Here is a 26,558-nt window from a genome sequence, read left to right as displayed (position 1 = left end):
ACACAGGTGCGCTATCGTGTAGAGTCAAAAACCTTCGAACCGTGCGGAAAGGCCTGCGTTAGCGAGCGCGCCCTTTCACCGCGTCATGGCTTTTGATAGAGCGCTCTTTCACTCTTTTTGAACGTCGAGAAAAGTGACCGCTGGCGTCAGGTCATAATCAGCCAAACAACGCGGCAGACAGACATCAATACGATACAGTACCCATACGAGCTACGCGAAATTAGCCCCTGTCCAGACAGTCTGGTTCGTCAGTTCAACACCGCTCGACATCGAGACCAGTCGACGATATATCAATATAGGACATTGATACATTGAGGCAATCACGCGCGAGTGTAGTCATCTCACACGACTCCCCTTCACCATTCGACTATACTTCGAAGATGTCAGGGAGAAGCAAGTCATGATCACAGTTGACCAGGAGATTGATATGGGGGATGAATACCGTTTGTACATAGCTTCAGACGCTGGATGCTATTACCACGCTCTCGACGTCCTTTCCTACCGAACCGCTTGAATCCGTTCCACATACCTTCTGGTATCAACTGTTTAGACGCTGAACGGAAGAGGTCGCTCCGAACAAAACATATGGATGGAATCAGCAATAACGTTGAGCTATGAATGCGTAACTTAAAAACATGGTTGCAAGCACTTGTCTGTATGGCCATCTCCCAACTTCCTTACTCCATCCTGTATAAGCTTGCAAAAGCTAATGCTTACACAAGATACTGGCGTGTCCGCGCAGTGCGTGATAGAGGTGGCTATGCAGTTTTTTAACTTGCGACGAGAACCAGCGACCAGAAGTAAAAGTCGGACAATGGTTGAGACATGAGGTGGCCCGAGATGCTCGTCCTCACAGTACCGACCTTTGCCGCCGCTAGCCTTTCGCGTCCTGAGGGCGAATGAAATGGGTATTGTACTAGGGCTGAGCTGGCAATGTACGCAATCGCGTTTTGGCGCTGACCGAAACCGTTAGGCTGATCCTGGGACGTCCGATTCACTGCCCTGACAAACTTTCGGATCTCGTCATCGCGTCTCCGATATACCAATCGACTAAACCTGAATTGATGCGCACGATGATCGAATAGTGGTACTTGTCTCCCCTATGGCGAAAGGAGGAAACGGGACATGGGAAGACTGTAAAATTAGCTGCGATGGCAGAAAGGCAGATGCGCAGTATCCTCGGGTTTACATTCTTCCCTGCTGGCTCCGTACCCGCATGTCATCATTGAGGGAATTACCGAACAAACGACTCACGTGCTGTCAAATGGCCGATTATTCGATTGGATATCTAGCGAGTTCGCTTGCAGGACGCATCGAGGAGTCGTCAGCCTGAGGCTATTGGTGTACATTGCAAGCCACCAGCGCCTCGGAGGAACATCATGCATGAATGCAGTCGTGCGACAGTCCTCATCACGCTTCAGTGGTACTTCTCGACGTCTGGAAAACTATCTGCCCGAGTCGTTAGATCTGACCATTCAACTGCGCGTGTTGGAGTCCTTGCCCAATCACAACGTGGGCCGACCATGGCATGCAGCCACAGCCGCACATGCGCCCTCTCCGCATCGAGAATGCTTCGCGAATGCAGGGCAGCATCCTTGTCCAGCCATCAACTTTGGTACACCTCAAGTCGGTTTGTCACAAAGATGTCACTGCCTGGAACGATGTACTGGTCGTCAATGATACACGTCTGTTGTTGTCTTCACCTGCAGGAAGGCTTAGTAACCTTGGAAGGGTCAGAATGCTCTCTCCGACCAGAATCTTGACAATTACGGCTACTGGTCAATCCAGAACGAAAGCAGGTATCCATTTCTGCGGATTGCTGTCGTGTGCCGCCTCGATAGCAATGCCACCCGTCGAGGTGGATAAATAGCAGCATCTTGTCCGCCTCTCTCGCTTACCCCTCACACCCGCTACGAGACACAAGTCTGATATACGGTTACTCGTTGGATAGATCAACCAGAATGCCGGCACCCTCGGATGAAGCCATCATTGCTATCGTTACCCTCGTCATCGCCTGTCCCCCCTCAATCGCCATCATCTGTCATCTGATCTGGCGTCGCCGCCGTACCAGTCGCAATGATGATGCCGAAGATCAAGGTACATCCGTCATATTGCTTTCATGCCACAGAAGCCTCACTGACCCTCTGCAAGATATCGAGCTCGCTTCTCACTCTAATATTGACCTTCATCACGGAGGGCAAGGTAGCCCCGCTTTACCTGTCCTTACAGCTTGATCATTCGACTAACGCCTGAATAGACATCGATCTCACTACTCGCTCTAATTTCACCCTCCAGGTCATTCAGCATGTGAAGAACACTGTACTCCGATCTCTTACCACATACTGGTCTACCTGATAAGCGCCTTCTGGTCTTATAACCTTCGATCAACAGGATTAATCTGAGATGAATACTCACATGCGTATTCGTTCCATAGATTTTGCAACATAAGACATTCCTGGCTCACGCCTACGTCCATCCACGTCACAGCTACACTCCCTCACAAATGTAAAATAGACTTATGTAGAAGACGTTGAATTTACTTCCTACCCCTGCTCTGGTACATCTACGCCAAGACACCACACCCCAACATCCTAAAAACATTCTTCCACCTCACACTCCACCACTTCCTCCTCTCACCATCTCTATCCCCTCCCAACACGCTACCCTCACTATCTCCACTCCCCCCACTCCCCTCACCATCCCCCTTCACATCCTCACCCACAACAACCAACTCATCAACAATACCAAACTCATCACCTCCAACACACATCCACCTCTCCTGCACCCTATCCTCAACCCCCACCTTCCGCCCATTCCCATGCCAAAACGGCTTCTCCTTCTTCCCTTCACCTTTCCCTTCCTCTCCAGTCCCGTTGATACCATCCACGTCTCCAGTGCCGCAGCTCGGACGGATCCAAGGCCCAGTCACACCGAACATCGCCGCGGCTTGACGAATCCCTTCGTCTCTGTAGCCGTACCATTCTCTGCCTTCTTCTATGATCGTGCACGTGGGGGGTTGCGGCTCTGTTGATGATGTCTCTGAGTCTTTGGAGATACGCCGTTGCCGTTGTTCTAGGACGAACTCAGGCAGGGTTGTGGCGAAGATGGAAATGTCGTTTTGGGGTTTGCCGACTACATTGCCGTTTTCCGCTCCGCACACCTCCTTACGCGGTAGCCTGTCGACCACCGCCATACTCTCCGCTTCAGATATTTCCGATACAAATCCCGGTTTGCAGACTACATCCCCCCTCCCCCCTCCACACACCTCCTTACGCGGTACTCTGGAGACCACCGCCATACTCTCCGGTGAAGATATATTCGATGGATATTTTTGGTCGCCAAATACAAAGTCGAACATATCTTCAGATGACTCCGCACATGGCAGGTTTGAGATGATGGAGGTGCTGCGGCCGCGCCAGCAGTGGGATGTTGCTGTGGAGCCCATGGCTACTTTGTAGCGGGTTGTGGTGGGATATGTGGTGTGGTGTAGTGGCTTTGTATACTCCAGGGGTTCTGGATGCGTATCTGGCTTGTTGAACGGAAATGTGAAAGGTATTTTTGATGTGAAAGTAGATGTGTTTTGGGATGGATGGTGTGAACTTGTGCATTCTTCCCTCTAGTTTTATATGAATCTGAAATTGATGGGAATCGTTGCTCACAGGATACCATGGTCCTGCGACGAAAGAGGGTGGAGACAAAGTAATACCAAGACCACTCACATTTCACCCAAACATCACCTACACAAGAAGAAACTCGCCGTAACATCAACTCCGCGTCCTTGCATTCCTCGTTGTCAAGCAGGTACCTCACTTCAACATACCCGCACCCCACATCACCGACCATTAATACCAAGATGCAGTCAAAAAATAGTATTCACTTTCTCGTCCCACTCTTCTTCCCCATCCACCTCTTTCCATGAAACATAAAACGCGACTGATATCTCGCTTTTGTTTTGCCAGACCTTTTCCACGCATGCGCGCGCAATCAAGCAAGTGCGCGGGGAAAGTATGCTAAGTTAAAAAACGCCGGTACCGACCCGACCCAAGAATATACACAACGAATGAAGTTACACGGGAATCAAACACAATTGACAAAAGGGACCAAGTCTTAACGACCCGATCGCTCCTTAGTTTGCTTTCTGCGGTCCTTGATAGTTTCTGCGATTACGTTAGCACTAGTCACCACGCCACGAAATCCGGTATCACTTACTCTCGTCGTAAATCATAAACTCGTGCAGCGCACTTCCGGCCGGCACCATAGGCAGTACAGGCACCTTCTGATCAGTAACAACCTCCAGCAGAGCTGGGCCATCGCTCTCCAACAGCCACTTGAGGCTGTCCTCGAGCTCCTCAGGCTTGATGCAGCGCTTAGCCTGAACACCCATGGCATCACCGAGCTTGACGAAATCAGCGTTGCGCTGATGGGTATGTGCGAAGCGGTCGGTGTAGAAGAGGGTTTGCCATTGTGTGACCATGCCCTGCTCCTCATTGTTGAGAATGATGATCTTGACGCCAATGTTGAACTCGGCGGCAGTTGAGAGTTCTGTCAGGGTCATGCTGAAGGAGGAGTCGCCGTCAATGTCGATGACGGTGCATTCTGGGCGCGCGACCTTGGCGCCGATGGCGGCGGGGAGACCGTAGCCCATGGTTCCTAGACCACCGGATGTGATCATGGTGCGTGGGTATCGCCAGCGGTAGTGCTGGGCGCACCACATTTGATGTTGGCCGACACCGGTGGTGAGAATGGTCTCCTCCTTGCGATGGGCTGTGAGATCAGAGAGCTTCTCCATGACGGTCTGTGGCTTGATGAGGCCGTTCTCGCCCTCCTTCTCGTAGGCCCATGGGAAACGCTCTTTCCAGGCGGCGATCTGTCCGAGCCACTCCGGTCTCTCGGGAACCTCGTTGACGAGGGGTAGGAGCTGCTTCAGGTTCGTGCCGAGATCACCCTCGACAGCCTCGGTCGCTTGCACGACCTTGTTGATGTTCTTGGGCATGATCTCGAAGTGGATAATACCACCACGACCCTCAGCCGCTGCTGCCTTTGCCGCTGGCGCGAACTTGGAGATGGCCCCAGTGATACGGTCATCGAAGCGAGCACCAAGAGCGAGAATCAAATCGGCTTCCTGCATGGCCATGTTGGCGTAGGCCGAGCCGTGCATACCGAGCATGTGGAGGGACTTGGGCTCAAGCTCGTCGTATCCTCCCAGACCTTGCAGAGTGGTGGTTACGGGAATGTTGACCTTGTCGGAGAGCTCCTTCAAGAGCTGGGGTCCGTTCTCTGTCTGGAGGATACCCTGTCCAGCGTAGATGACGGGCTTCTTCGCCATGTTGATCAAGTCGGCAGAGCGGCGGATAGAGTGGTCCAGCTGCTGCTTGCTAAGCTCGCGCGCGGCGATGGTCGCAGCGCTGACAGTGGTGGGGAGGGTGCTGCTCATGGGAATAGCTCTTTGGAGAACACTGGCAGTAACATCCTTGGGCAAGTCAACGAGAACAGGTCCCGGTCGTCCACTTGTCGCAATCTCGAAAGCCTCGTTGATTCTCCGCGGGAGTTCCGCAACGTTCTTGACGAGGACATTCCACTTTGTGCACGGCCTTGTAATGCCGACCATGTCAGCTTCCTGGAAAGCATCGGAGCCAATTGCGCTGGTAACGACCTGACCGCAGAAGACAACCAGGGGTGTTCCGTCCATCAGCGCATCCTGCATGGGTGTGACGACGTTGGTGGCACCGGGTCCAGAGGTAACGAGCACAACACCGGGCTTTCCACTCGCGCGGGCGTAACCCTCTGCCATGTGGCCGGCGCCCTGTTCATGGCGCGGCAGAATGAAGTCGAAGTGTTTTGACTGGTAGATCGCATCGAAGACGGGAAGAATCGCACCACCAGGGTAGCCGACTGAGAGGTGTTAGTATTCAGTACTTGAAGTTTGGTGCACGCAATCCATGTAAGCATGTAAGATGTGTCATACAGATGTGCTTGACGCCCTGGCGGAGCATCATCTCGTGGAAGATCTCTCCACCGGTCATGCCAACAAACGAGTGGTCCATTGCAGGCGAGCGGTACGGCTTCAGCGGCTGGACATCCTTGTGGTCCTCACGGTTGAAGGCAGGCGACGGTCTTGAGCGCGGTTGTGTTTGTGAGGCCGCCGCCGCCTGGGTGCTTTGAGGTCGCTTCGCATCTTCCTGGGTGATTTTACTCGAGACGGCCTGCGCGGGTCTGCGGAAGGGTGAGACGGCGAGTCGCTGTGTGGAGGTGGAAAAGTTGCGGTTGCCCTTGAGAGCATTTACAGCTCGTGTGCGTGACTGCTGCATGGCGATTATGACGTCCACTCAGGACGAAGTATTAATAACGCACAGAGGGGAGATTCAGCAAAAGCAAGCGCGACGTGGGAGAGAGTGTGGGAGGGAAGTGGAAGCTGACGGACGGTTTTGAGTCAATTGGCCGTTCGCCTTTGAGTCTTCGTCGGGCCCAGGTTCGTGGCGCATATGAAAAGTTAGTGGAGTCGTTTGGCCCCGGTGGCAGGGGTCTTGATTGGGCGATCCCCGCAATTCGAGAGAGTGCTGCCGAACATCGGAGCGCTGTGACAGCCGTCTTAGTCGGTGGGAACACCATAGACACGATGCAAGTTCCCCCTGGACGAGGCCATGGCCGCGCTGCCTCGGGCGACGAGCGACGGCGAAGTGTGTTAACGTCTCTTCACGTGTGCTCTGGCATGACTAATCGAGAGAACAGCCGCCCTGACGCGCCGTACAACCAAGGGTCCACTCGACGCCGACGACATCGTTATAGACGAGTATGCGCCCAGTTATTCAGCCGGCAGATAATACGGATACAAGACACCCGCTTACACTATGATGCAGCCCTCTTGCTGAGAGTACCGCCACCCTGCCTGCGCGCGTTCGCTCGCCAGCACGGCCTCAACCTTCTCCGCAGCCGTCGTATGAGGGCCCAACACGCGGCATCGACGACATCCCCCATAAGGACTTCAGCTTCCTCCAGGACCCGCAGGCATATCACGTTTTGCCAGTCACCAATGTCCCGCCTCCGTTCCTCAATGCGCCGCATGCCCCGCCAATATCCTCACCGATAGACACACTTCTCCTATCAGGCCACTACCGTCTCGCCGCCATCGCCGCAGCGCGCAACCTCATCTCTGCTGCTGCAGGCGACCACGACACACTTCTACACCTCATCCACGTACGCCTAGCATGTCTATGTCTGCTGCAAGAACACGCGCTCGCCGCGCAGGAATCCAAAGTGCTGGGTGACCTAAACAGCGCCTTCTACCGCCACCCCCTCACGAACGCACACCTCGTACCCTGGGATCTACGCCTGCTTGTCGTTCGACTGGCAGCGCTAGGATACGGTGAATGGCGGAAGGGCATAATGGGGTATTACGAACTCGCACGCGAATGCAGAGAAAGTATCCTTAAGGCAGGCTCAGACGAGGATAAAGCGATTTGGCGATCGCGGCTACGAGACTGCGGTATTCGTGTTGCGAACGTGTTGGTGGAAATGGGCGATTTCGAGGGCGCAGGGAGACATCTGGCAACCCTCGCTGCGGACGGTGATCAGACCAGGGAGATATCTCTGATGGAGACACTCGTCTGGCTCAGAGTCGGAGACATGGCATCAGCACGTCGTTGTCTCGCCCGTGCATCCTCCGCCTCAGCCGACGCCCTCGTAGACGGCACACTGAACGCGCTCATCCAGCTCGCCGACTCAGATTACGCCGCTGCTGCTGAATCTTTCCAAGCCCTCCACGAAGAGTTCCCGGAAGATGCGATGGTAGCACATAATCTGGCTGTGTGTCTGCTATACACCGGCCGGATTTCAGACGCTAGGGATATACTCAGTCAGCTTGTCGACGATAGCTCACCGTTCCATTCGCTGGTGTTGAATCTGAGTACGGTGTATGAGTTGTGTACGGAGAGGAATAGGGAGAAGAAACTTGGCTTGGCGGAGAGGTTGGCTGGGCGGAGGGATGGTGGTGGTGTGGGTTGGGAGCGGAGTAATGCTGAGTTCAAGCTGTAGAAGAGGAAATCCAAGAGGATGGCAGAGAAGTTGTAAACAAAGCGGGGTATCTTGAATTCCATGTGTCTGTGTCTTCTCATCAACTAGCCGGTCTTCTCAAAGCCAGTATATCAGCTAATTTGACATTCCCTTTACCACCCCAACCCGCAGCTCCTTGAGCTACTTCTGGTCGAACGCGAACATACCAGCCCCAAGCCCGCTTATCCAGGTCTTCTTTACTCAAGACTTTCGCCCATGAGCCATACAGGAGTTCCAGTGCGCCCAGCAAAAGACCAAGATTACGTTCTTTCTCCGCTGCAATGGTGGCAGCTGTTCTCTTTCCCTTCGCTTTTGATGCTGGCGCTCCCTCGACCTTGACGCCAACATCTCCGTCTTCCTTCTTGACTAACTGGGCAGCGGGTGTTTCAAACGCTCTCAAAAGGTACGCCCTCGCGTTCTGCGCAGTGTAGATAGGAAGGTTACTCGAGCCAACCTGCGAGTTCTGCGCCTTCTTTAAAGCTTCGAGATCGACGCCCCAGAGTGCAGGTTCCCTCGCCTCCTCCGCCTTCTCCTCACCTCCCTCAGACTTCACGGTTATCTGCGCCGCCTCATCTTCCCACTCGTAACCCCACCTCTTCATCACCCTGATCTCCCTCGTCATGATCCGCACGAGTGGCTGGCCCTCGCCCCAGCCTTCTTCTTCCGCCGGCTTCCCCTTCTCTAGACCGATGTTCACGGCCTTAGTCTTACTGTTCATAGAGGTTACGGCTTGGGCTAGACTGAGACGACTGGATATGGGTTGGCTTGGCATCGTGAACTTGAGTAGCGTCACTGCGAAGGCGAGGACGAGTGGTGCGCGATTCGTATAGACAACAGATGAGCTAAGTATGTCCTCATCTGATTCTGATTCTGGTAGCGCGAGAGACGCTTCGAGATCCGCGCCATTCAGAGGTTGGCCATAGGTTGCCTTGGCTTTCTTTGACGCAGGCGCAGGTTTAGCAGAGGCAGCATCTGCGGTTCGCTTTTTGAACTGTCGTTTTGCGGCATTGAGGACTGAACGCGCGACTTTCTCGTCGACGAAGATGGTTTTGAGGGTATCGTGGGAGGACTTGGATATATCGGATGGACTGCGCGGTTGTCAGTAGGGAAATGACGCGGTGGTACGCTGTCACGTGCTTACGTGATGAGGTTCGCTGCTTGAAGGTCTTTGATTTTGGATAGGGCTTGGGCGAGAGGGACCTTGGCGTCTTGCGACAGGAAACGCAGGAGCGATTGAACGTCTTGTGCCGAGGTCATGGTGATAGTCTGGTTTTTGTGGTACTGTGGCCGTGGCATGACGTTGTTGGAGATTCCCGGGGCCGTGGGGAAGCCCTGGGCGTGACGCTAGTCTGGACCCTCACGCGCAAGCTTAACTTTCTGGTTGGCACTGCGCGCAACCTCACCACCACCTCATGCCGCAATCACCTCATGAAATCTTCCCACACGGCGATTAATTGATCACACGCCACCATGGCCTTCAAATTCTCCCTAGGCGCTGCGAAAGCCAACAAGGCGCAATTGAACGCCAAAGCGAAGGAGGAAGAGGAAGCGAAGGCGCGCGAGGAGAAGAATGCGCTCGACAAGGTCATGGCCGATTTCGAGGCGGAGCATGGAGCCGAGAAGAGTATACTGGGGGAAGTTGAGCAGCAGGAAGAGGAAGATGTCTTTGTTCCAACGGGAAGCAAGAGACATTTCACAGGCAGACAGCGCACGATGAAGAGCGGCCCCGGCACCCTCGAAACCGAACCTCTCGATGGCTATAGCAGACCAGGCGCACCCCCAGGACGCCTCGCACCACAGATACAGTCACGATTCGGAGGAGCAGTACCTACAGGCCCAGCCGCACTCGATGGCCCGAAGCAGACGGAGAACTTCTACACCACCGTCGTAGCGAAAGCGTCGAACCTCCCGCCTGAAATAGACTCGCGACGCGTCGAAGAGCTGTTCGCCGATTTTCCCTCACTCAAGATCGCGCGAGTTGACAGGATACCACAAGGTTCGAGGGTGGAGGGCCGGCCTTCAGCGACGATGAACATCACCTTTGACAAGGATGCGAACGCGCGAGACCTCGACGCTGCGATGAACAAACTCAACGACAAGAAGTATCTGGGCAAAGGCTACTATCTACATCTGGACAGATATCTGGGTAGTCGCACAGCAGACACAACACAACAGACAAAGGCATTTGGCGCACGGTGGCAGGCACCCGAGCTACCCAAGGGTTTTGCGCCGCCGCCAGATCTTGGTGGAGGGGGAGGGGGTAGAGGGCCGCGCGAGAACACGGAAGATCTCATCATCACTGCGAACCAGCCTCCCGATCTCGCGACACTCAAATTGGTACATCAGACTATTGAGGGCGTCATTCTGGGTGGTGTGGAGTTCGAAGCGGCTTTGATGAACGAGCCGCAAGTACAAGAAGAGGAGCGCTTTGCATGGCTATACGATCAGAAGCATCCCGTCAACCGGTATTACCGTTGGCGTCTCCATCAGATCGTCACCAACAGCACCGATTCCGAAATCTTTGCGGGGCAAGGCGCCTGGAAAGGCCCCGTCGATCCACTCCGCCACGAGTTCGTCGACCACGTTGGCGCTTTCGAATCAGACGACGAGAGTCTGGATAGCGATGACGAGGAGGAGAAGGAGAAGCCGATATTCAAGCCCCTACCCGTGGGCGACAACTATCCCGGCCGCGTGGACAACGGACACGGCATCATGAACCCCAGATCACGAGCGATGCTCCTGTGGATGATCAACGCAATCCCACCCGGCAGCATCGTCTACGACGACCTCGCCGCCATCTCAACCTTTGCCGTCGAACACGCCGCCCAGGGCATGGACGAAGTAACCAGCATCCTCGTCTCCAACATCATCAACCCCTTCCAACTCACCGACGCCAACACACGAAACCGCGCAGGCGACGCAGCCGCTAAAGACGACATCCGGCGCCCGGACCTCCGCCAAGTCACCCTAAACGCGCTCCGCATCGTCTCCGACGTTCTGCTCGTCACCGCAAAAGAATCAGGCGTCTCCTACAAATACCGTCTAGCCATCGGAACGGAGCTGGTCGAACGCAAAGTTTTCGAACATCTTGAGCAGTTGCCGCAGAAATTGGAGATGGGGCGTATGACCGAAAGGACGTATAGGGAGGATGTCAATGCGATTTTGGCGGTGTGGACGGGGGATCATTTGTTTGATGAGAAGACGCTGAAGGAGTTGGATGATAAGTTTAATCGGAGGGAGAGGGAGAGGGAGGAGGGGGAGGTGCAGAGACGGGCGGCGGAGAAGAGGAGGAGGAAGGGGGTGGTTGTTAGGAAGCCTTCTAACCCTGAGGCGAAGGAGGAGGGTGAGCAAGATGAGCAGGGCATGGATATTGATGAGGATGCGAAGGATGGGGCGAGATCGCCTTCTCCTACTGCGAGTCAGATGGGGGAACCGGAGCCTGAGCAACTTGTTGCTGAAGCGGATGCTGAGGCTGTTGTCAAGGAGGAAGTGGTCGTGCCTGACCCTGTCGTCCCTGTGGATCCGCCAAAGGTCGTTGAGATCCCTGGAGAAACCGCTGTTGCGAGGGCGAGGCGGTTAAGACCAAAGGCTGAGGATATGTTTGCTTTGGATGAGGAGGATTAGGAATCTGATTGTTCTGCATTGTGTCTAGAGAAGATCAGATCTCCAACTTGGTCGAAAAGAACTAAAGTATGTATGATACCCTAGATAGAGAGAAGTGGAGACATCGGCGAGTAAAGAGCGGTGATGAGGAATTCGAATTCCGACCGCTGTCTTTGAAAATCTCAGATAGCATCTAGGTTGGCCCCACATAATGATGGCTCATGGCTTCAGGATGTTATGGGCAACGCGTGTTGATGAAAGTTGAGTCGTTCGTACACATTGACTCTGAACGTATATCTGCCAGGGCTCCTTTCAACTGGGAAGGCACGAACAGGCAGGCGCCATGCCGCTAGTCATGACCCCATGTTCGATCGACGACAGGCACGCCCCTTGATTCGATCCCCTGCCCAAACGCATGGTCGCAGCATATCTTTGACGTGATATTGACAGATACATCCGTGAAAGACGGCGGCTCGTTGAAGTTCGCAGAAAACATCAGGTGCACGCGTGATTGGCTCGTGACTTGGGTCGTCGACTTGTGGACCCCAACATCGTGGAGCGCCCGCTACGGCACCTGGGAAGCTCTCCGCCTAAACCAACAACACAGACCTTCAGAGTCGCTACCTCACACCGCCTCCTAGCCCATCTTCGCCTACTTACTCGCGCAGCTGCCCCTCCGGCGGCCGCTCTATTCGCAGGGATATTTTCTTCCTCCCAACTCTGCCAAGACTACTGTGTTAGGGCTCTTCCGCTGCCATCTCCGCAGCTTCGCAGCCGTCCTCACCACGCCTAATCCAAAATGCCGACCTTTCTAGGCCTCGCCGTCAGCATCCATGCCGACAGCAACCCGCTCCCAGAATATTCGATACAGAAGCAATCTAAACATCACCGTATCACCTCGTACATCCCTGTCCCTCCCGCAAAGATACCGCCGGGCGCTACCAAGCCTGAGCAGTCTTCTTTCGCGATATCGATCACTCTGCTCACCCCAGGTCTTCACGTGCCCTACTCGACGCCCAAGCCAACTGACGATGACCCCAACCCGAAAGCGAAGATTGTCGGGGGCCTCCCAGGTCAAACCGGAGAGCGGGGCAAGTACGGTCCCACGATAGCCCCGTACAAGCCCTTGACCACCTCGCCGAACGAGACAATCGCTGCATACATATACTTTGACGGCCGGGCAAAGGAGGAAGTAGCGACACTGCTGCGGCGCGGCGAAGAGACGTGGGTCAACTCACGGTGGGTCAGCGTGCCAGAGTCAGAAGGCGGGGGTCTTGCAGAGCGCGAGTTCCTCTTCCGCGAGGTCGGTCTCGAGAGATGGCTCAACGGTCTGGATCTCGAGGGCAAGGACAAGGACGTGGCCGCCAAGATTGAGCGGAGAAAGCAGCGCCTGGAAAAGAAGCGGGCAAAGCGGAGAGAGGCCATGGACAGCAGCGACGAGGACAAGAAGACCTCCGGCAACGGTGTACTGCGCTACAGCGAAAGCAAGGACGCGCCTGTCGAGACGCTTTCCGGCAACGACGAGTTCTTCACCACCGACTCCGATTCGGACGACGAGCCCCCCATGCCCGAGGCAGCCGGACAAATCAAGGTTGCCCTGTTCCGCGTCCTGGCGTCTGGAGAGATCAAGCGCGGCGAGTACTCACCCCAGTTCGACGCACACGATGACGACGAGCAAAACGGAGGAGGAGAGGGCGAAGACGTTGACCACACAACGAGTTTCGCAAAGCCTAAGACGCTGGACCCCAAATCTATCAGCACCCAGACTGTGACTGGCATAGATCCACCGGACAAGCCCTACGCCGTCTTTACCTTTTTGTACCGCGGAGAGCGTAAGTTTACAGCAAGGGATACAAGATTTTCGCTAACCAATGACAGGTCAACTGCGGAAGATGGGTATTCTGAACACGAAGGAGACGCCCAAGATCACCTCGCCACAGACCAAGCGGAAATCCGGCGCACTCGACTTTGGCAGCCTGAAGCCTTTGAACGCGGCCGCTGGAACAAAGAACTTTGGAGGTTACCGAGAGACCTCGCCCAAGTCCAAGAAGAAGACAGAGGACGCCATGGACAGCGACGCCGACGACGAGGACGATGTCAAGGTGGAGGATGCGGATGATGATAAGGAGGTTCTCGACAAGGGCTTGCTGTCGCCTGAGGATGCTCACAGGCAAGGCGAACTTGCAGAGGGCGTGCGCAAGATCAAGGTATGTGTATTGTTGTCGCTCGAAATCCGTCTACTAACACATCGCAGCTGAAGCGTCAACATTCCGCAGAACCTCTCGGCCGCCCCGCAGGACCCTCCCACTCCGACTCGACAGGATCTCCTCTTTCTGGTACACCAGCACCAGAAAACGCGTCGACAGGAGAGGCGTCATCCTCAGCCGCCGCGAACACCTCCGGAGAGCCCAGCACAAACTCAATCGCTTCACCCTACAAGAAGCAGCGCGCTTCATTACCCGGCTTCGACGACAACGTGCGCAAGAGCCTAGGCCAAGCCCTGATGGACGCCCACAACCAAGGCCGAGCCAACTCTGATGGAAACATCCCCACCATCGAAACCAAGATGGAAGAGGATGAGGAGTTGTGACACAAGAACATCCGTTTCCAACGCGCATTCGAATGAGTTAGCTTCTCATCGTGTAGCAAATCACACATTTTGTTTGCATTATAACGGTCAATCAAGAGTCGAGTTCCAATACCACGATGTCACCCAAAACCTTAATACCACGCGGAAAACCACAGTCGGGCATTACCTTTCAGGCGCAAAAATTGGCAAACGGAATCCTGCGAAAACTTAAGGCTATGGATGGGGCTTTGGATAACTACTTGGCTCGATGGCTTCTTTTGAGCTCTGGTTGGTTTGGTGGATTCTGTACATGATCATGTTTCGTATGTTTCTTTTTGCGGTGGGGCTTCGGCACGAATGGCAAGATGGGTCGGTGGTATGGATGTGGATGGGGTATGACGGTTTGGACGACAAGATGCGGACTTTAGTGTCTTCCGTCTCTGGCGAGTTGGTGGGTGGAGGTTGGATTGTCGACTGACATGGAATGAACTGCAATGAGACGTATGATACAATAGATGGTATTTGCTGATGTGATGGGTGTGTGGATTCAGAGTGAGGAAACGTGATGTTGCGTGATGTAAAGGATTGATGGACTTGTAATCGGCTGTTCACTATCAGAAATTACGAAGCAGCGCCATCCAAATTACTTCGGGCTCCGTGATCGACCCTTCTTCTGCCCTGGCGATCCATGTTCAGGGACCTCCTTTATATAGACATATCGCACGGGCGATATTCCACGCCGTTCAGATAGCTGTCCTGGCCACGCACACAAATCCAGCAAGGAGCCCACTTGTTGCACCAACCTGTCCTGACTGATTACCTCTCCTGCCTCCCCTATCTCTTCTCCCTTTTCTCCCGTCTTCAATCCATACCCCTGACCACCTTGGGTACCTGCATCTCTCTCTAGCAATACGCTCGACCAGCCTGCGTCTTGAGCGCCGAACACATCTTTGTGGAGGTCGTCGCCTACGTAGATCTTCTCAAAATCCTCTGCTCTGATATCTTTGCCACTGTCCATCGAAGCGGCCTTTAACTTGTGCTCAAGCATCTCCTCCGCCGCAGCAAAGATCTGTCGATCCGGTTTCTCGGCTCCGACGTCGTAAGACAGGACCGTGAAATCGATGTCATACTCTCTATCCTTGGGGCGGGAGGCTCTTATAACAGGGTAATGCCAGGGACCAATATTGACACCGAGGGACGACAATATCCTCGGGACGCGGTCATCTGAATTCGTTATAACGCCTACTATAGTTTTGTCCCAGGGCCAGAGTCCATGGGCAGCGCCCCGAAGTCTCCGGTGTGCTTTCATATGCCGTATCATGCGGAAGAAGGGGAGGACGTCGGGGTACAGTGTGTACCCCTTCCGTGACGAGTAGGTGTGAAGCAGTTCTGGGACGAGGTGCTTTGGGAAAGTTTGGTTTGCAGCCAGGAATGGCGTGAAGGTTTCTTTTATTACTTTGGCCCACCATTTTTCCGCACCCATGCCTGTTGCCCGGCCATAGTTTGGGTGTTTTGATGATAGGTGTTTGAATGCGGATTTGAAGGATGAGGATACTTGGGTGGCGGGCTCGGGCGTGTTTATGGCGATGCCGTGCTTGAGGGCGGCTTCGGCGTAAGTTATTGGGATGGGTTTCGTGGGTGTGAAGAGGGTGCCGAAGGCGTCGAGACAGAGGAAGAGGTTTTTCCTCTGGGGTGTGGGTGACATGGTGAGAGGGTATCCGGCGTATTGACCGGCACTACCCTACAGATCCGATAGCATCGACCCAATATTCTTCTAATTCGCGCGGGAATATCGATGAATATTACATCGACGTGTAAGGCCACCCAAACTCAGCCATGTGGTTGCGGAAGGAGATGGACCAAAGAGGCTAGTCCAGGGTCCGCCGACAGCCCCGAGCTACTTGCGGACACGATCACCTCCGCGAATCCTCAACTCCCCCAACGTCAACCCTCACCTGCAGTCGCTCATTCACCCAATTCCGCAGACACACACAACTCACACACGCAATTGCAAATATGGCGAACACCAACAAGTACTCGGTGCTCCTTCCCACCTACAACGAGCGCCGCAACCTGCCCATAATAACATGGCTGCTGGCCAAGACGTTCGAGGAGAAGTACGTCGCAACACCCACCCCCTCATAACGCAATGCCACGACTAACAATTGTTCAACAGCAAACTCGACTGGGAACTCATCATCATCGACGACGGCTCCCCCGACGGCACCCAAGAAATCGCCGCCCAGCTCCAAAAAGCCTACACCCCATCACGCATCCAAATCCGCGCGCGCGCCGGTAAACTCGGTCTCGGCACCGCCTACGTCCACGGCCTGCAATTCGCGACCGGAAACTTCGTCATCATCATGGACGCGGATTTCAGCCACCACCCCAAGTTCATCGCGCCCATGATCGCTTTGCAAAAGACCAAGAACTACGACATCGTTACCGGAACGCGGTATGCGGGCGACGGCGGCGTGTTTGGCTGGGATCTCAAGCGCAAGTTTGTGTCGAGGGGGGCGAATCTTTTTGCGGATACGGTGTTAAGGCCCGGTGTGAGTGATCTTACGGGCAGCTTTAGGTTGTATAAGAAGGAGGTGCTGCAGAAGGTTATTAGGCAGACGGAGAGTAAGGGGTATACGTTTCAGATGGAGATGATGGTGCGCGCGAAGGCCATGGGGTGTACGGTTGCGGAGGTGCCGATTTCGTTTGTGGATCGGTTGTATGGGGAGAGTAAGCTTGGTGGTGATGAGATTGTGGAGTACGCGAAGGGTGTGCTGGCGCTGTGGATGAAGGTTTAGATGGCTTGGGTGGGAGAGTGGTGGGATGTTGGTGGCCGGACTGGATGACTGGCCTTGATGATATCTCGGGCAGGTAAGGAGATGGTATATTTGATCTTTCTCCGCCTTTGTCTGATTAGTATGTTTAACTCTTAATCTTCTCACCAGAGTCTTCGTGTACCTGTTGCTGCTAGCCGCGACTGCCACTACCTATCTCGTACGCCAAGCGGCGCTAGCGTCCATTGCTCCTGCCAGAGCTGCCTTCACTTTCGTCCTCTTCCTCACTTCGACCTTAACAGTCTCTCGATCGCTGCATCGCTACAGCGCTCGAGATTGCGCACCTCACACGAAAGCGCAACAATCTCTCACTACAGCTCTGAAGCACACTATCACCTTGTGCAAGGAAAACACCAAACGGGTTTGCAGCCTACATTGAGCTGAAGTGTGCAAAGTACGAGAACTAACATTAACGCAGGCTCTACGGTGTTCGGCGTCTGACCCGTGTAAAGTGTTATCACGATGTCGACGCAGGATGACTCCAAGCCCTTTCGCTTCATGGACCTCCCGTCGGAGTTGCGCCTTATGGTTTACAAGCGCCTACCCCGTCAGATCAAGCACACTGAGGTTCGCTATATGGGCTATTCGTGGCCCGACACGAAAGTGAAACTCGATTCCACATTCGTCTTGATCACACGTCACCTCCCAGTCGCTATCCTAAGGACAAGCCGCCAGGTCTATGCCGAGGCGCACAGTATCGTCACAGCTCTGATCAAAAGCTTTGTGACAGAGTCGGAGCCGCGGGCCATAGGCCGTGAGGACAATGGGAATGCGTTTCTTGTACTCGCCACATTGATAGCGACTGAGCGTAAAGCGCTTTTGGTGAGTCGAATCTCACATTAACATTCTTCAAAGCTCGAATCTGACGCAACCGTAGACTGGTCAGCCTTACCATGTGAGCGACGTCATTCAGCGACACCCGTACCTTGCCTCTCATCCATGGGAAACCAGACGACCGCGCGACATTGCAATCTTTTTCGGTCAAACTGCACTGGCGAAAACGTCAGACACCGGGATCTGGGTCGCCAAAATCGCTACTGTATACTTCCAGAAGCAGGAGAACGTGATGGACAGGCTGCGTGCGCGGCATTCCTTGATCATCGCCCCTGGCCCCCAAAGAACTCCTCCGAGCGTATTAGAGTTTTTTCGACGGGAATATGAGTCTGGTCTCGGCGTTCTCGTTCATACAAGCTTCAAGGGTATCCTCGCATACGCTCCCAACGAAGAGTACAAAGTCACAGCAAAGAACGTCCCTGTCAAACTCAACGTAGACAAGTTCAATTCGGATGGGACCTGGACCCTGGAGACTAGTATGAGCCAGGATGATTGGATTGGCAATTGGGTGCCTTCTTCGTGAGGAGTACCCATATGTCATCCAAGGAGGGCATCGTACGCCCGCCCTTAGAGGATGATGGAAGTAAAAAACCCAGGAGTCTACATTGCGTTGAAAGTTCGTCATCTTTTGTGTGCGAAACCACGTAGACTGCAGGGTGTCTAGCTCTTTTCTTTGATAGGGTGCTCACATCCTAGTCGAAGTACCGTCCAAAAGGGCCGATCAATACTGTTATCCGAATCCTGCTCTCACGTATCTCGCAATCGTTACATGAATGTGGTAATTGTCACGTGATCATCTCGCCTTTCACGTCCATTCGACGGGCATTAGTATCCGCCTGTGCAGCTTGGGCTGATTAGCTGCATCTCGCTATACAACTGCTTCCGGCGATCCGACGTGAATTGACCGTCTGTTGGTCCAGAATTCGCCAGCCATCTTACAAACTCTCCGGCGTCGCTCTTTCCGGCTTACCCGTGGTCTTGTTGACGGCACGGTAATGATTTGTGAACACTCCGATAGGGTGTCTCTCATCGCCATACCTATCCAGGCCTTATCACTCTTCCATTGACACCGGCATATATGATCTTGATGCTAATCCACTATTGTTCTCACCCATTCTAGGGCAATGAAGCTTGCAGCCGCTGGCGTAGTGAGTACATTCAGTACCTTGATCTCTTTTAACATCAATCATTGCATACGAGCACTTATTTCTAAGAGCAAGTCATACATCACTCCAGCCACCGACATGTCGATCCACCAACACAATCCTTTCCCGTTCATGAATCTGCCAGTCGAACTGCGCCTAATGATCTACGAGTGGCTGCCACGCCAGATCAAACACACCGTGGTCTCCATAGACGGAGAAGTGGCTGTCCTGGTCACAAAACATCTGCCGACTGCCTTACTACGTACGAGCAAGCAAATCTACCTCGAAGCCCACGCCATCGTAAACAACCTAGTCCGTCAGTTCGTCGAAGAGTCACCAACAAAGCTCATCGAGCTCGGCAAAGCCGGAACAAAGATGAGACAGAGGAAGATACTCGACTATCTCATGTCACAAATCCCGTGCGAACGCATAGCCGTCGAAGACGATGAGAAGTCCGACATCCAAGCCATTTCCCAGAGAATACCCAAGTCCAGTGGACTTCGACCTGCCGATCCCGCCAAGGCATCCAACATCGCTCGCTTCTTACATCAAGCTGCTAGAGCTAGATACCGTCCCGGTGACGACCGTTTCCACGACGCAGCCGGCAGGCTGTGGAACAACACTGTCGTAACCGTGTTCGTTACCCGCACACTTTACAAGAACGAAGAGGAGTTCCAATGCTTCGCCGAGATTAACCACAGACACATTCGACATATGTATCATCATGGGGAGATGCCGCACTTTCCGCACGATATATGGATCCGAGATGGTGGTAGCATACAGGTCGAAGGAGATGTTTTTCTGGAGAGGGCGATTGACAAGGTTCCGATGTTATGTCAGGATGGCTATGATGACTGGAGTGAGAGGATAGAGGGTGTGGAGGATTCGTGGGGGCCGGCTATGAGGAGGGAGGACTGGGATGGGGAATGGCTTCCTTAGTAGGCACGTCGTGGGAGAGGGATGTATGTTTGTACTGCACTCTGGATGCCGTTTGTACGGACTACCCTCCTCCATATCATAAGTCAAATATCCCTGATAACCCAACATAAACATCCTGTTCCGACCAAATTGCATTCTCAAAGACCATGTTCCAGCCTTGCTTCCCATTGCACTTTTCCTTCCCAAACTCCCAAACCCCCACCATTCTTCTAACCCTCCCTCACACTAACCCCCTTCTTCATAACCAACAACTTCGTCTTCGTCGGCTCCGCAAACTTCTCCTCCTCCTCCAGCACCGGAATCGCCGCATCGCTATGCATAAACGCAATAAACTGCTGCAAATGCAACTCATCCTCAAACGCCATGGTACCCATGCAATCCCAGTCCATCCCGTCATCAACCCCAATCAACACCCGCGGAATGCCGATTGGGCATTCCTCGTCGTCAACATGGTAGTGCCGCGTCCACGACAACGGATGCACTTTCCCCGCGATCTTTTTGAGAAGTGGTGCGTACTTTTCCTCGTTGTGCTGGTGGAATTGCGCGCGGGAGACGCCTTCTTTTCGTGTTGCGACTGTGGTGAGGATGTAGGGGTAAGCACTCGTTTTCGTCATTGTAGTTCCCGGCATTTTGGTTCTGTGGATTCTCCGGTGTTCAGGGTATGCGATGGGGGGCGGGCGGAGCTATGTCGGCGGTGTAGAGATATGCGGCCGATGATTGGCATGGAATAGTAATCGCAGGATGCGGAAGGATCGTGAAGGGTTCGCAGGAAGAAGCAAAACAAAAAGCGCCTCTCGAGACGAAAGGATTTGGGGATATTAATGACGACGGGAAGAAGGAAACGCCAAACCGAAATTTCAGGCCAGGAAAACAGGAGAACGGATGGCTTCCGTATGCAGGCTGGTCCCGTCAGTCCAATGCAACCGTGTGTGCCGGTGTCAGCTAAGGGCAGCTGGACCCCTGTATTTTATTGGTCCCACTTCCCGCTCGGTTACCACGAGGGCCGATCGCTGGAGACAGTGCGCTAGCTGGGTCTGGACTACTGACGAAGCTTGCGAAGCGAAGTGTCGAATCCTTTCCTTTAACTTTCCTACCTGCTGCCTTCTTTGGTGATGCCGCCGATTCAGTTGCGACATGTCAATGCCGTTGTGGTGTTTGGACTTGGGCCTGTTATCTCGTTTGTACCGGGGAGGACCCACGAGCGTCATCGGATACCCAGGTATGACGTTAGGCCTCCAGACACCGCTAGTTTCATGTGCCGATGGCTGCTTTGGGAGTCGAATGTCATTGTCGGAGCTGAATGTGTTGATCAAGCGGAAGTTCGCGGAAGTGGTGAGAGGGACTTCCTTAGGTCCGCGGAGTCTTTCGGTATGTTGTGTTGATCGTCGCTGCCATCATTGACAATGTTGTGCAACAGCTGTCATCTAGTACTAAAGCGTCACAGCGCCGTCAGCGAACTCATCTCTGAAAGTCAAACTATTGCATCGCGCGTTGTCCGTCAGCTCTTGGCCCGCTGTAGCGTCCATATAGGTACTCGTTCTGTTTCCTTGCGCTTGTGCATCGGCGCGGACCGTCACTACTTCACCCCGCATGTGCGTGGTCAAGTTCGTGGCCGTCATGACTCCACCGAGGCTTCACATCTATGTCGATGTTTGGGAAGTCTTTGGGAAAGTGTTTCATTCAAGCGCATTAATAATAACATGACTAGAGCAAAGGTTAAGGCCAATCCGCTACACCATATCTTACTTGCGTGTTCTGATCTCGAGAGCCCTCCTCTCGCCCGTGGGAGTATTCTCTCCCAATCCCCTACTGAGATCCCACCTTTTATCGTCCCAGAGATACCGGAAGACCCCCAGTGTATGTGTCTTGATGACAGTCATAAACTCTTCAATGAGCACAGCTTCACCATCTGCACCCATCCCGCTTGGCGAAGGCCCAAACACAAACGCCGGTACACCGCGATAGCGATAAAACTTACAGTCCGTACCACCCAGACCGACGATCTGTACCGGCTCCCTCCCAGTAACGTCTCGCGCAACATCGGCCATGTACCCAGAAAGCGGATGATTGTACTCCGATAAGCTTGCTGGGTTGCTGGCTGCTTCTTGCACGGAGTATGACACGCCAGGGGACGATAGCAGTAGGCTGTCAATCTCATTGAGTACAGCCTCAGCCTCGAGCCCGATCGGCAGGCGGATGTCGGCTTCAAAGACGCACTTTGAAGGGATGACGTTAACTTTGACGCCGCCGTCGATGGTGCCGATGTTTAACGTGGGTGAGAACATATTTGCTGCTGCCCCAGCGCCCATGATCTCATCGGTAACGGCGTGCGCTTGTTTGGAGCGAAGATAAGCCTTGAGTTGGTGCGGGATATTTGAGGGTATCGACTCGACCACGCGCTTCAGGGTTGTTATTAAGGAGCAAGCGTGTACGATGGCTCCACAGCCGTTGTGTGTGTACGCTCCGTTACCTCCTTGAGTGTTGACTGTGAAGGTCAATCGCAGGGTGCCTACGATTCAAGGTTAGTATAGGTCTTCAAAGCTGTTCGTGGATAGATGTCACTTACCCTTCTCGCCGAACCTAATGGATTGTAGACCACCAGGCTCGCCGTTGACAACACAATCGCCTAGCCAAGGTGAATTTTCACCACGGTGATCAAGCAGATACTTGGTCCCCCATTCGCCTCCCGTCTCTTCGTCCGAGACCACGGTCAAAGCGACGCTTCCGATGAGATGCGAAGCTCGCTTCTTCAGCAACGTGAACGCGATGATGGAAGCTGCGGTCCCTGCTTTCATGTCGACAGACCCAAGACCATGTATCGAAGTGCCATCGTTATGTCCCGAGTATGGCGGGTAGCGCCAACCCTCAAGGTTATTGACCGGAAAAGTATCCATATGGCCGTTGAAGACAACGCGAGGACCGTCCTGCAAGCGGCCTTCGAAATCCGAAACTACGTTGGGCATATGGGCCATCGGGGCAACGACATCTGCATAGATGTTGTTGGCTGCAAGGAATTTCGTGACGACATCTGCAGCCGCTCGGGTGTCGCCTGGTGGGTTAGGGCTTGCTGCTCGGACAAGCCTTTGCAGAAAGTGTATGTACTTGTCCTTGTTTGCTTCGATTTCGCAGAGTATGAGGCTCTCGTGGTATTGTCTAGCTGGGGCCATGTTGACTAGAGAAGGAGGTTTGCTATGTGTAGATGAATGAAGATGATGTTGAGCTGGTGAAGAAATGGAGAGTTTATGTTAAGAGGGAGTGCAGGCTTTTCTTCACGGAACTGGTCGATTACGCAGATGAAGAGATTTCAAGTTCAATTGTTGAAGGCGCCCGTGGTAGTATATTGGTGCATGCCATAGATGAGCATACGAAACATATGCGCGTCGCATCACTGGCTGCTCAGTGTTCGGTACCGTACATCAGCGAGCGCTTCATCCATGTTCAGTACGATTCGCTTACAATTCGGAGTACGCCGACAGATATTTCTGCGGAACAATCGTACATGATGACTGTGTGGGCTGACTACCTGAAGAGATTGGTTGCGCGTTCGACGCTTTTGTGTGGTTCGTAGTCCGCTACCTAGTCCGAACTTCAGAATCACCAGCATCACCCACAAGACTTTCCTTTGCAAGCTCAGTAGTCTGATTTTATTGCGGGTATCCATGGATGCTTCTCATGAGTTCATGATGCCGTCGATGAAGGTCATCAGCCTATTACTCAGCCTCAGGAGATCCGCTCACACTGTCTCTTGATCGCTACTCTTCATTTCAGTCCGCGACGGTATTACAGACCAGGTGAACTCGCTGAGCACTAGACTTAACCTACACATGGCTTATGTGGCCATCTTGCGATCATGTCCCGACTAGCGACCGGGTGAACCGTTTCCATCACCCCCATCCGCGCCGGTCATGTCCTGCTCATCCGAAAACGTCATACTCTCAACCGCCCCCTCAAAGCTTTCCAACTCCACAAGCTTGGCCTCGGACGCCGTTATCTTCAACTCCATCTCCTGCTTTAGCACCTCGACCGTCGCACTGAAGCCAACGAGGGCCTCAAGCAAGGCCCACGCAGTTGCTAGTGTATCGAGATGATCCTTTGTCGCTGAGATCGCTTCATCGATGGCGGCGTAGAGGAGGTCGCGCGATGTGAGCGTCGTGGGATTGATGAGAGGCGCGTGCGCGGCGAGAACAGTGACTATGGATGCAAGGTCGGATACCGTACTTCCTGTGCTTGAAGATGCGGAAAGGGAATCGGCGGCTGGAGAGCTAGATCCCTCCTCGGCGATCTCGGGAAGGACTTGTACGGTATGTGGCTCGGGGGTTCGTGGCGGTGACGGATCTTGCGATAGCGGCTTGGGCTCGTTTGCGGGTGACTTTGCGATGAGAGGCGACCTATCGTTTTCATTGATCTTGGATGGAACTGCGTCGCGCTTGAGTTTGGAGTTCGGACCGTGCCTGAAGATGTGTCGCAATAGACTTCCTCGCGTCATCGTGGCGGTCGTGGTTGAACTGGCGAAGTCGGCGGGGGTCCGGTCGCCGCGGCTATACCGACGGGAGCGAGATATGACTCTCAGCGTAAGGTGTCGGCGTAGAAGCGGGAGATCGGTTGGGTGACGGCGTTGCCGCAGTCGCAGTAAATACTTGCTCACCTACGAGAGAGTCGCGCTAGCCAAGGCCACATCGACAAACGCACGATTTTATATGTACTCCCAGAACACCACGGTTCTTCTCTTCTTCTCGTAGATCTCCATCGGTTATTCCAAAATCTTCTGATGGCCTTCAACAACACCTACGACAGTGCCCGTGACCCTCGACTCAGTCGTCAGCCTAGCAATGTCGACATGCCTGATGTAGTGTCTGCTGTCCCAACATCAAATCGCCAGGCCGTTCCAAAGTCGCCTACAGAGCTGTGAGTACCCTGAAATGATCTTCCAAAGAGCTCTTGCTAAATTCATCACAGTGCGGCGCCGCCTTCGATCGATGGCAGCCTGGCACCCATGAGGCGGGTTTCCGAGCTTCTTGTACGCATCGCGGACCAGGAAGCTGACAACGCAAGGCTCCAACAAGAGAAGACGGCTGCCAAAAAGATGTCCAGCGACTATCATATCCGTCTCACGCAGGCAACCAAGTCCCTGGGCGATCTGACAGTCTCATATTCGAAGCGCCTGGAAGAGAAGGACGCCTTACTCAACGAGAACGTCGCAATTGAACAGCGCGACACGTTGATGAGGAAAGATACCGCTAAGTCCGCCCGCGAGATTAGCGATATGACGAGCAAGATACAAGAGATGGAGGCCCAGATCCAAGCATACGAGGTCGAGAACAAGGATTTACAAAATCGCGTCACTACGTTGGAGACAGAAGCGCATAGCCTACAGTGTCACGTTCAAGACCTAGAGTTTGAGAGAGAGCAGGGTCGGGCTTCGGAGAGTATCGATGGATATGGAGCAAACGGTAGGAGGGACTCCACGCAACGCCCCATGTCGAACGTTGACGCCACTCCTCCGCGCCAAGGTTCAGATCGAGACCGAGAATCGAGGTACAGCGAGGCGGTATACACAGAGCATCGGAGGACGTCGGGTGGATTCTACGAGCGCGGTGGCCATCAACGAGGAGCTCGCCGGGAGCGCGATCGTGGCCGAAACGTACGGAACAGGTCATCTACCAACGATCGCTTCGTCCCTGACCTGTACCCTCCCACCGGACCTCGCGCCGACAGGCGCTGATGCAGAGAGCAGGGAGAAATGTGAAGGATCGTGATGAAGATGGCGACAAGCGTCACAACATGGCGCCGTTGGTAAGACTGAAAAGATTGAAGGAGGAAAGTCCGTACGGCAAGCCTGCTCTACATGGCGGGAAAACGAACCTGTGGGCATTGTCAGATGTACGCAGCGGATTCTGACTGGGTGGGTCCCAATATTTGGCATACATTGCCGTACATACAATACCTGGTGATAGCAGACGCCTTATCATGATGAGAGCTAATGCCGGTTGCTTGAGTCATGTTCATCATCCCCAGTCTGATTCATCGCTAGTGAAACACGCTTAGACACTCATCAGTTTGCATACTGAAGATAGTATTGTTACCGTCGCGGTACACAAACCCATAGTATGTGTTGAAAGAACGACGAGGTTGGTCTGAAGTCACAGTGAAGTTCGAACAACAGGGTTCTCGTCACCGACAAGGAGAGTCTCCGCGGACGACCATATATGTGAAGAGACTAGTGGAAAGCAGGGTACGCGGAGTCTTAATATCATGCCGTGATAAATGTGGAGAGGTGACTTGAAGGGAATCTCGCGTAACAGAAACCGACAAGGGGGCAAGAACATCGGACATACAGGCCGCCTCACGTGACGTGCCCGGGACTCGTGAACGGGCCGCTAGTTCATCTCAGTCAATGACCCCGAATATGAGGTTCGCTAAATCGGAGAGGATCTAGAGGATTGCGCAAGACATGTGTCTGACTGGTTGATCGGGTCTGGACACGAAGATAGGCGAAGCCACGATGCGACTGCGCCGCATGCCGGTACGCGAGCCAACCACTCATGTAGAGCCAGGCGTTGCTCGCTACCCGTTTACCCAATGGCG

General features: G+C 53.8%; 13 protein-coding genes across 13 annotated transcripts; 7 read left to right on the top strand and 6 right to left on the bottom strand.

The window, feature by feature from the left end:
- Window positions 1–4,107: 4,107 nt before the first annotated feature.
- On the bottom strand, window positions 4,108–6,308 carry ILV2_1 (Acetolactate synthase, mitochondrial; the record flags this gene model as incomplete). Its single annotated transcript, XM_049384081.1, has 3 exons — window positions 4,108–4,157; window positions 4,210–5,892; window positions 5,966–6,308. The coding sequence occupies 3 exons, from the start codon at window positions 6,306–6,308 to the stop codon at window positions 4,108–4,110; spliced, it is 2,076 nt and encodes a 691-aa protein (XP_049249599.1).
- Window positions 6,309–6,616: 308 nt separating this feature from the next.
- J4E84_001448 (uncharacterized protein) lies at window positions 6,617–8,031 on the top strand (the record flags this gene model as incomplete). Its single annotated transcript, XM_049384080.1, has 3 exons — window positions 6,617–6,677; window positions 6,730–6,790; window positions 6,858–8,031. The coding sequence occupies 3 exons, from the start codon at window positions 6,617–6,619 to the stop codon at window positions 8,029–8,031; spliced, it is 1,296 nt and encodes a 431-aa protein (XP_049249598.1).
- Window positions 8,032–8,110: 79 nt separating this feature from the next.
- J4E84_001447 (uncharacterized protein) lies at window positions 8,111–9,345 on the bottom strand (the record flags this gene model as incomplete). The annotated part of the gene is made up of 2 exons (XM_049384079.1): window positions 8,111–9,137; window positions 9,191–9,345. The coding sequence occupies 2 exons, from the start codon at window positions 9,343–9,345 to the stop codon at window positions 8,111–8,113; spliced, it is 1,182 nt and encodes a 393-aa protein (XP_049249597.1).
- Window positions 9,346–9,519: 174 nt separating this feature from the next.
- J4E84_001446 (uncharacterized protein) lies at window positions 9,520–11,673 on the top strand (the record flags this gene model as incomplete). The annotated part of the gene is made up of 1 exon (XM_049384078.1): window positions 9,520–11,673. The coding sequence occupies one exon, from the start codon at window positions 9,520–9,522 to the stop codon at window positions 11,671–11,673; it is 2,154 nt and encodes a 717-aa protein (XP_049249596.1).
- Window positions 11,674–12,451: 778 nt separating this feature from the next.
- Window positions 12,452–14,242, top strand: J4E84_001445 (uncharacterized protein; the record flags this gene model as incomplete). Its single annotated transcript, XM_049384077.1, has 3 exons — window positions 12,452–13,484; window positions 13,531–13,859; window positions 13,907–14,242. The coding sequence occupies 3 exons, from the start codon at window positions 12,452–12,454 to the stop codon at window positions 14,240–14,242; spliced, it is 1,698 nt and encodes a 565-aa protein (XP_049249595.1).
- A 622-nt stretch (window positions 14,243–14,864) lies between these two features.
- Window positions 14,865–15,926, bottom strand: J4E84_001444 (uncharacterized protein; the record flags this gene model as incomplete). The annotated part of the gene is made up of 2 exons (XM_049384076.1): window positions 14,865–14,899; window positions 15,113–15,926. 2 exons carry the CDS (start codon window positions 15,924–15,926, stop codon window positions 14,865–14,867), a joined length of 849 nt encoding a protein of 282 aa, XP_049249594.1.
- Window positions 15,927–16,237: 311 nt separating this feature from the next.
- Window positions 16,238–17,019, top strand: DPM1 (dolichol-P-mannose synthesis; the record flags this gene model as incomplete). Its single annotated transcript, XM_049384075.1, has 2 exons — window positions 16,238–16,338; window positions 16,398–17,019. The coding sequence occupies 2 exons, from the start codon at window positions 16,238–16,240 to the stop codon at window positions 17,017–17,019; spliced, it is 723 nt and encodes a 240-aa protein (XP_049249593.1).
- A 534-nt stretch (window positions 17,020–17,553) lies between these two features.
- On the top strand, window positions 17,554–18,412 carry J4E84_001442 (uncharacterized protein; the record flags this gene model as incomplete). The annotated part of the gene is made up of 2 exons (XM_049384074.1): window positions 17,554–17,877; window positions 17,933–18,412. The coding sequence occupies 2 exons, from the start codon at window positions 17,554–17,556 to the stop codon at window positions 18,410–18,412; spliced, it is 804 nt and encodes a 267-aa protein (XP_049249592.1).
- Window positions 18,413–19,133: 721 nt separating this feature from the next.
- On the top strand, window positions 19,134–19,973 carry J4E84_001441 (uncharacterized protein; the record flags this gene model as incomplete). The annotated part of the gene is made up of 1 exon (XM_049384073.1): window positions 19,134–19,973. The coding sequence occupies one exon, from the start codon at window positions 19,134–19,136 to the stop codon at window positions 19,971–19,973; it is 840 nt and encodes a 279-aa protein (XP_049249591.1).
- A 209-nt stretch (window positions 19,974–20,182) lies between these two features.
- J4E84_001440 (uncharacterized protein) lies at window positions 20,183–20,602 on the bottom strand (the record flags this gene model as incomplete). Its single annotated transcript, XM_049384072.1, has 1 exon — window positions 20,183–20,602. The coding sequence occupies one exon, from the start codon at window positions 20,600–20,602 to the stop codon at window positions 20,183–20,185; it is 420 nt and encodes a 139-aa protein (XP_049249590.1).
- Window positions 20,603–21,715: 1,113 nt separating this feature from the next.
- J4E84_001439 (uncharacterized protein) lies at window positions 21,716–23,140 on the bottom strand (the record flags this gene model as incomplete). Its single annotated transcript, XM_049384071.1, has 3 exons — window positions 21,716–21,882; window positions 21,952–22,482; window positions 22,540–23,140. 3 exons carry the CDS (start codon window positions 23,138–23,140, stop codon window positions 21,716–21,718), a joined length of 1,299 nt encoding a protein of 432 aa, XP_049249589.1.
- A 692-nt stretch (window positions 23,141–23,832) lies between these two features.
- J4E84_001438 (uncharacterized protein) lies at window positions 23,833–24,459 on the bottom strand (the record flags this gene model as incomplete). The annotated part of the gene is made up of 1 exon (XM_049384070.1): window positions 23,833–24,459. The coding sequence occupies one exon, from the start codon at window positions 24,457–24,459 to the stop codon at window positions 23,833–23,835; it is 627 nt and encodes a 208-aa protein (XP_049249588.1).
- A 351-nt stretch (window positions 24,460–24,810) lies between these two features.
- On the top strand, window positions 24,811–25,695 carry J4E84_001437 (uncharacterized protein; the record flags this gene model as incomplete). The annotated part of the gene is made up of 2 exons (XM_049384069.1): window positions 24,811–24,878; window positions 24,930–25,695. The coding sequence occupies 2 exons, from the start codon at window positions 24,811–24,813 to the stop codon at window positions 25,693–25,695; spliced, it is 834 nt and encodes a 277-aa protein (XP_049249587.1).
- Window positions 25,696–26,558: the final 863 nt, after the last annotated feature.

Source organism: Alternaria hordeiaustralica (assembly GCF_023758085.1).
Source record: "Alternaria hordeiaustralica strain BMP 2776 chromosome Unknown scaffold_1, whole genome shotgun sequence".
Lineage (NCBI taxonomy): Eukaryota > Fungi > Ascomycota > Dothideomycetes > Pleosporales > Pleosporaceae > Alternaria > Alternaria hordeiaustralica.
The sequence above is the reverse complement of the archived record's forward strand: the minus strand, read 5'-3'. Positions and strand labels throughout refer to the sequence as shown.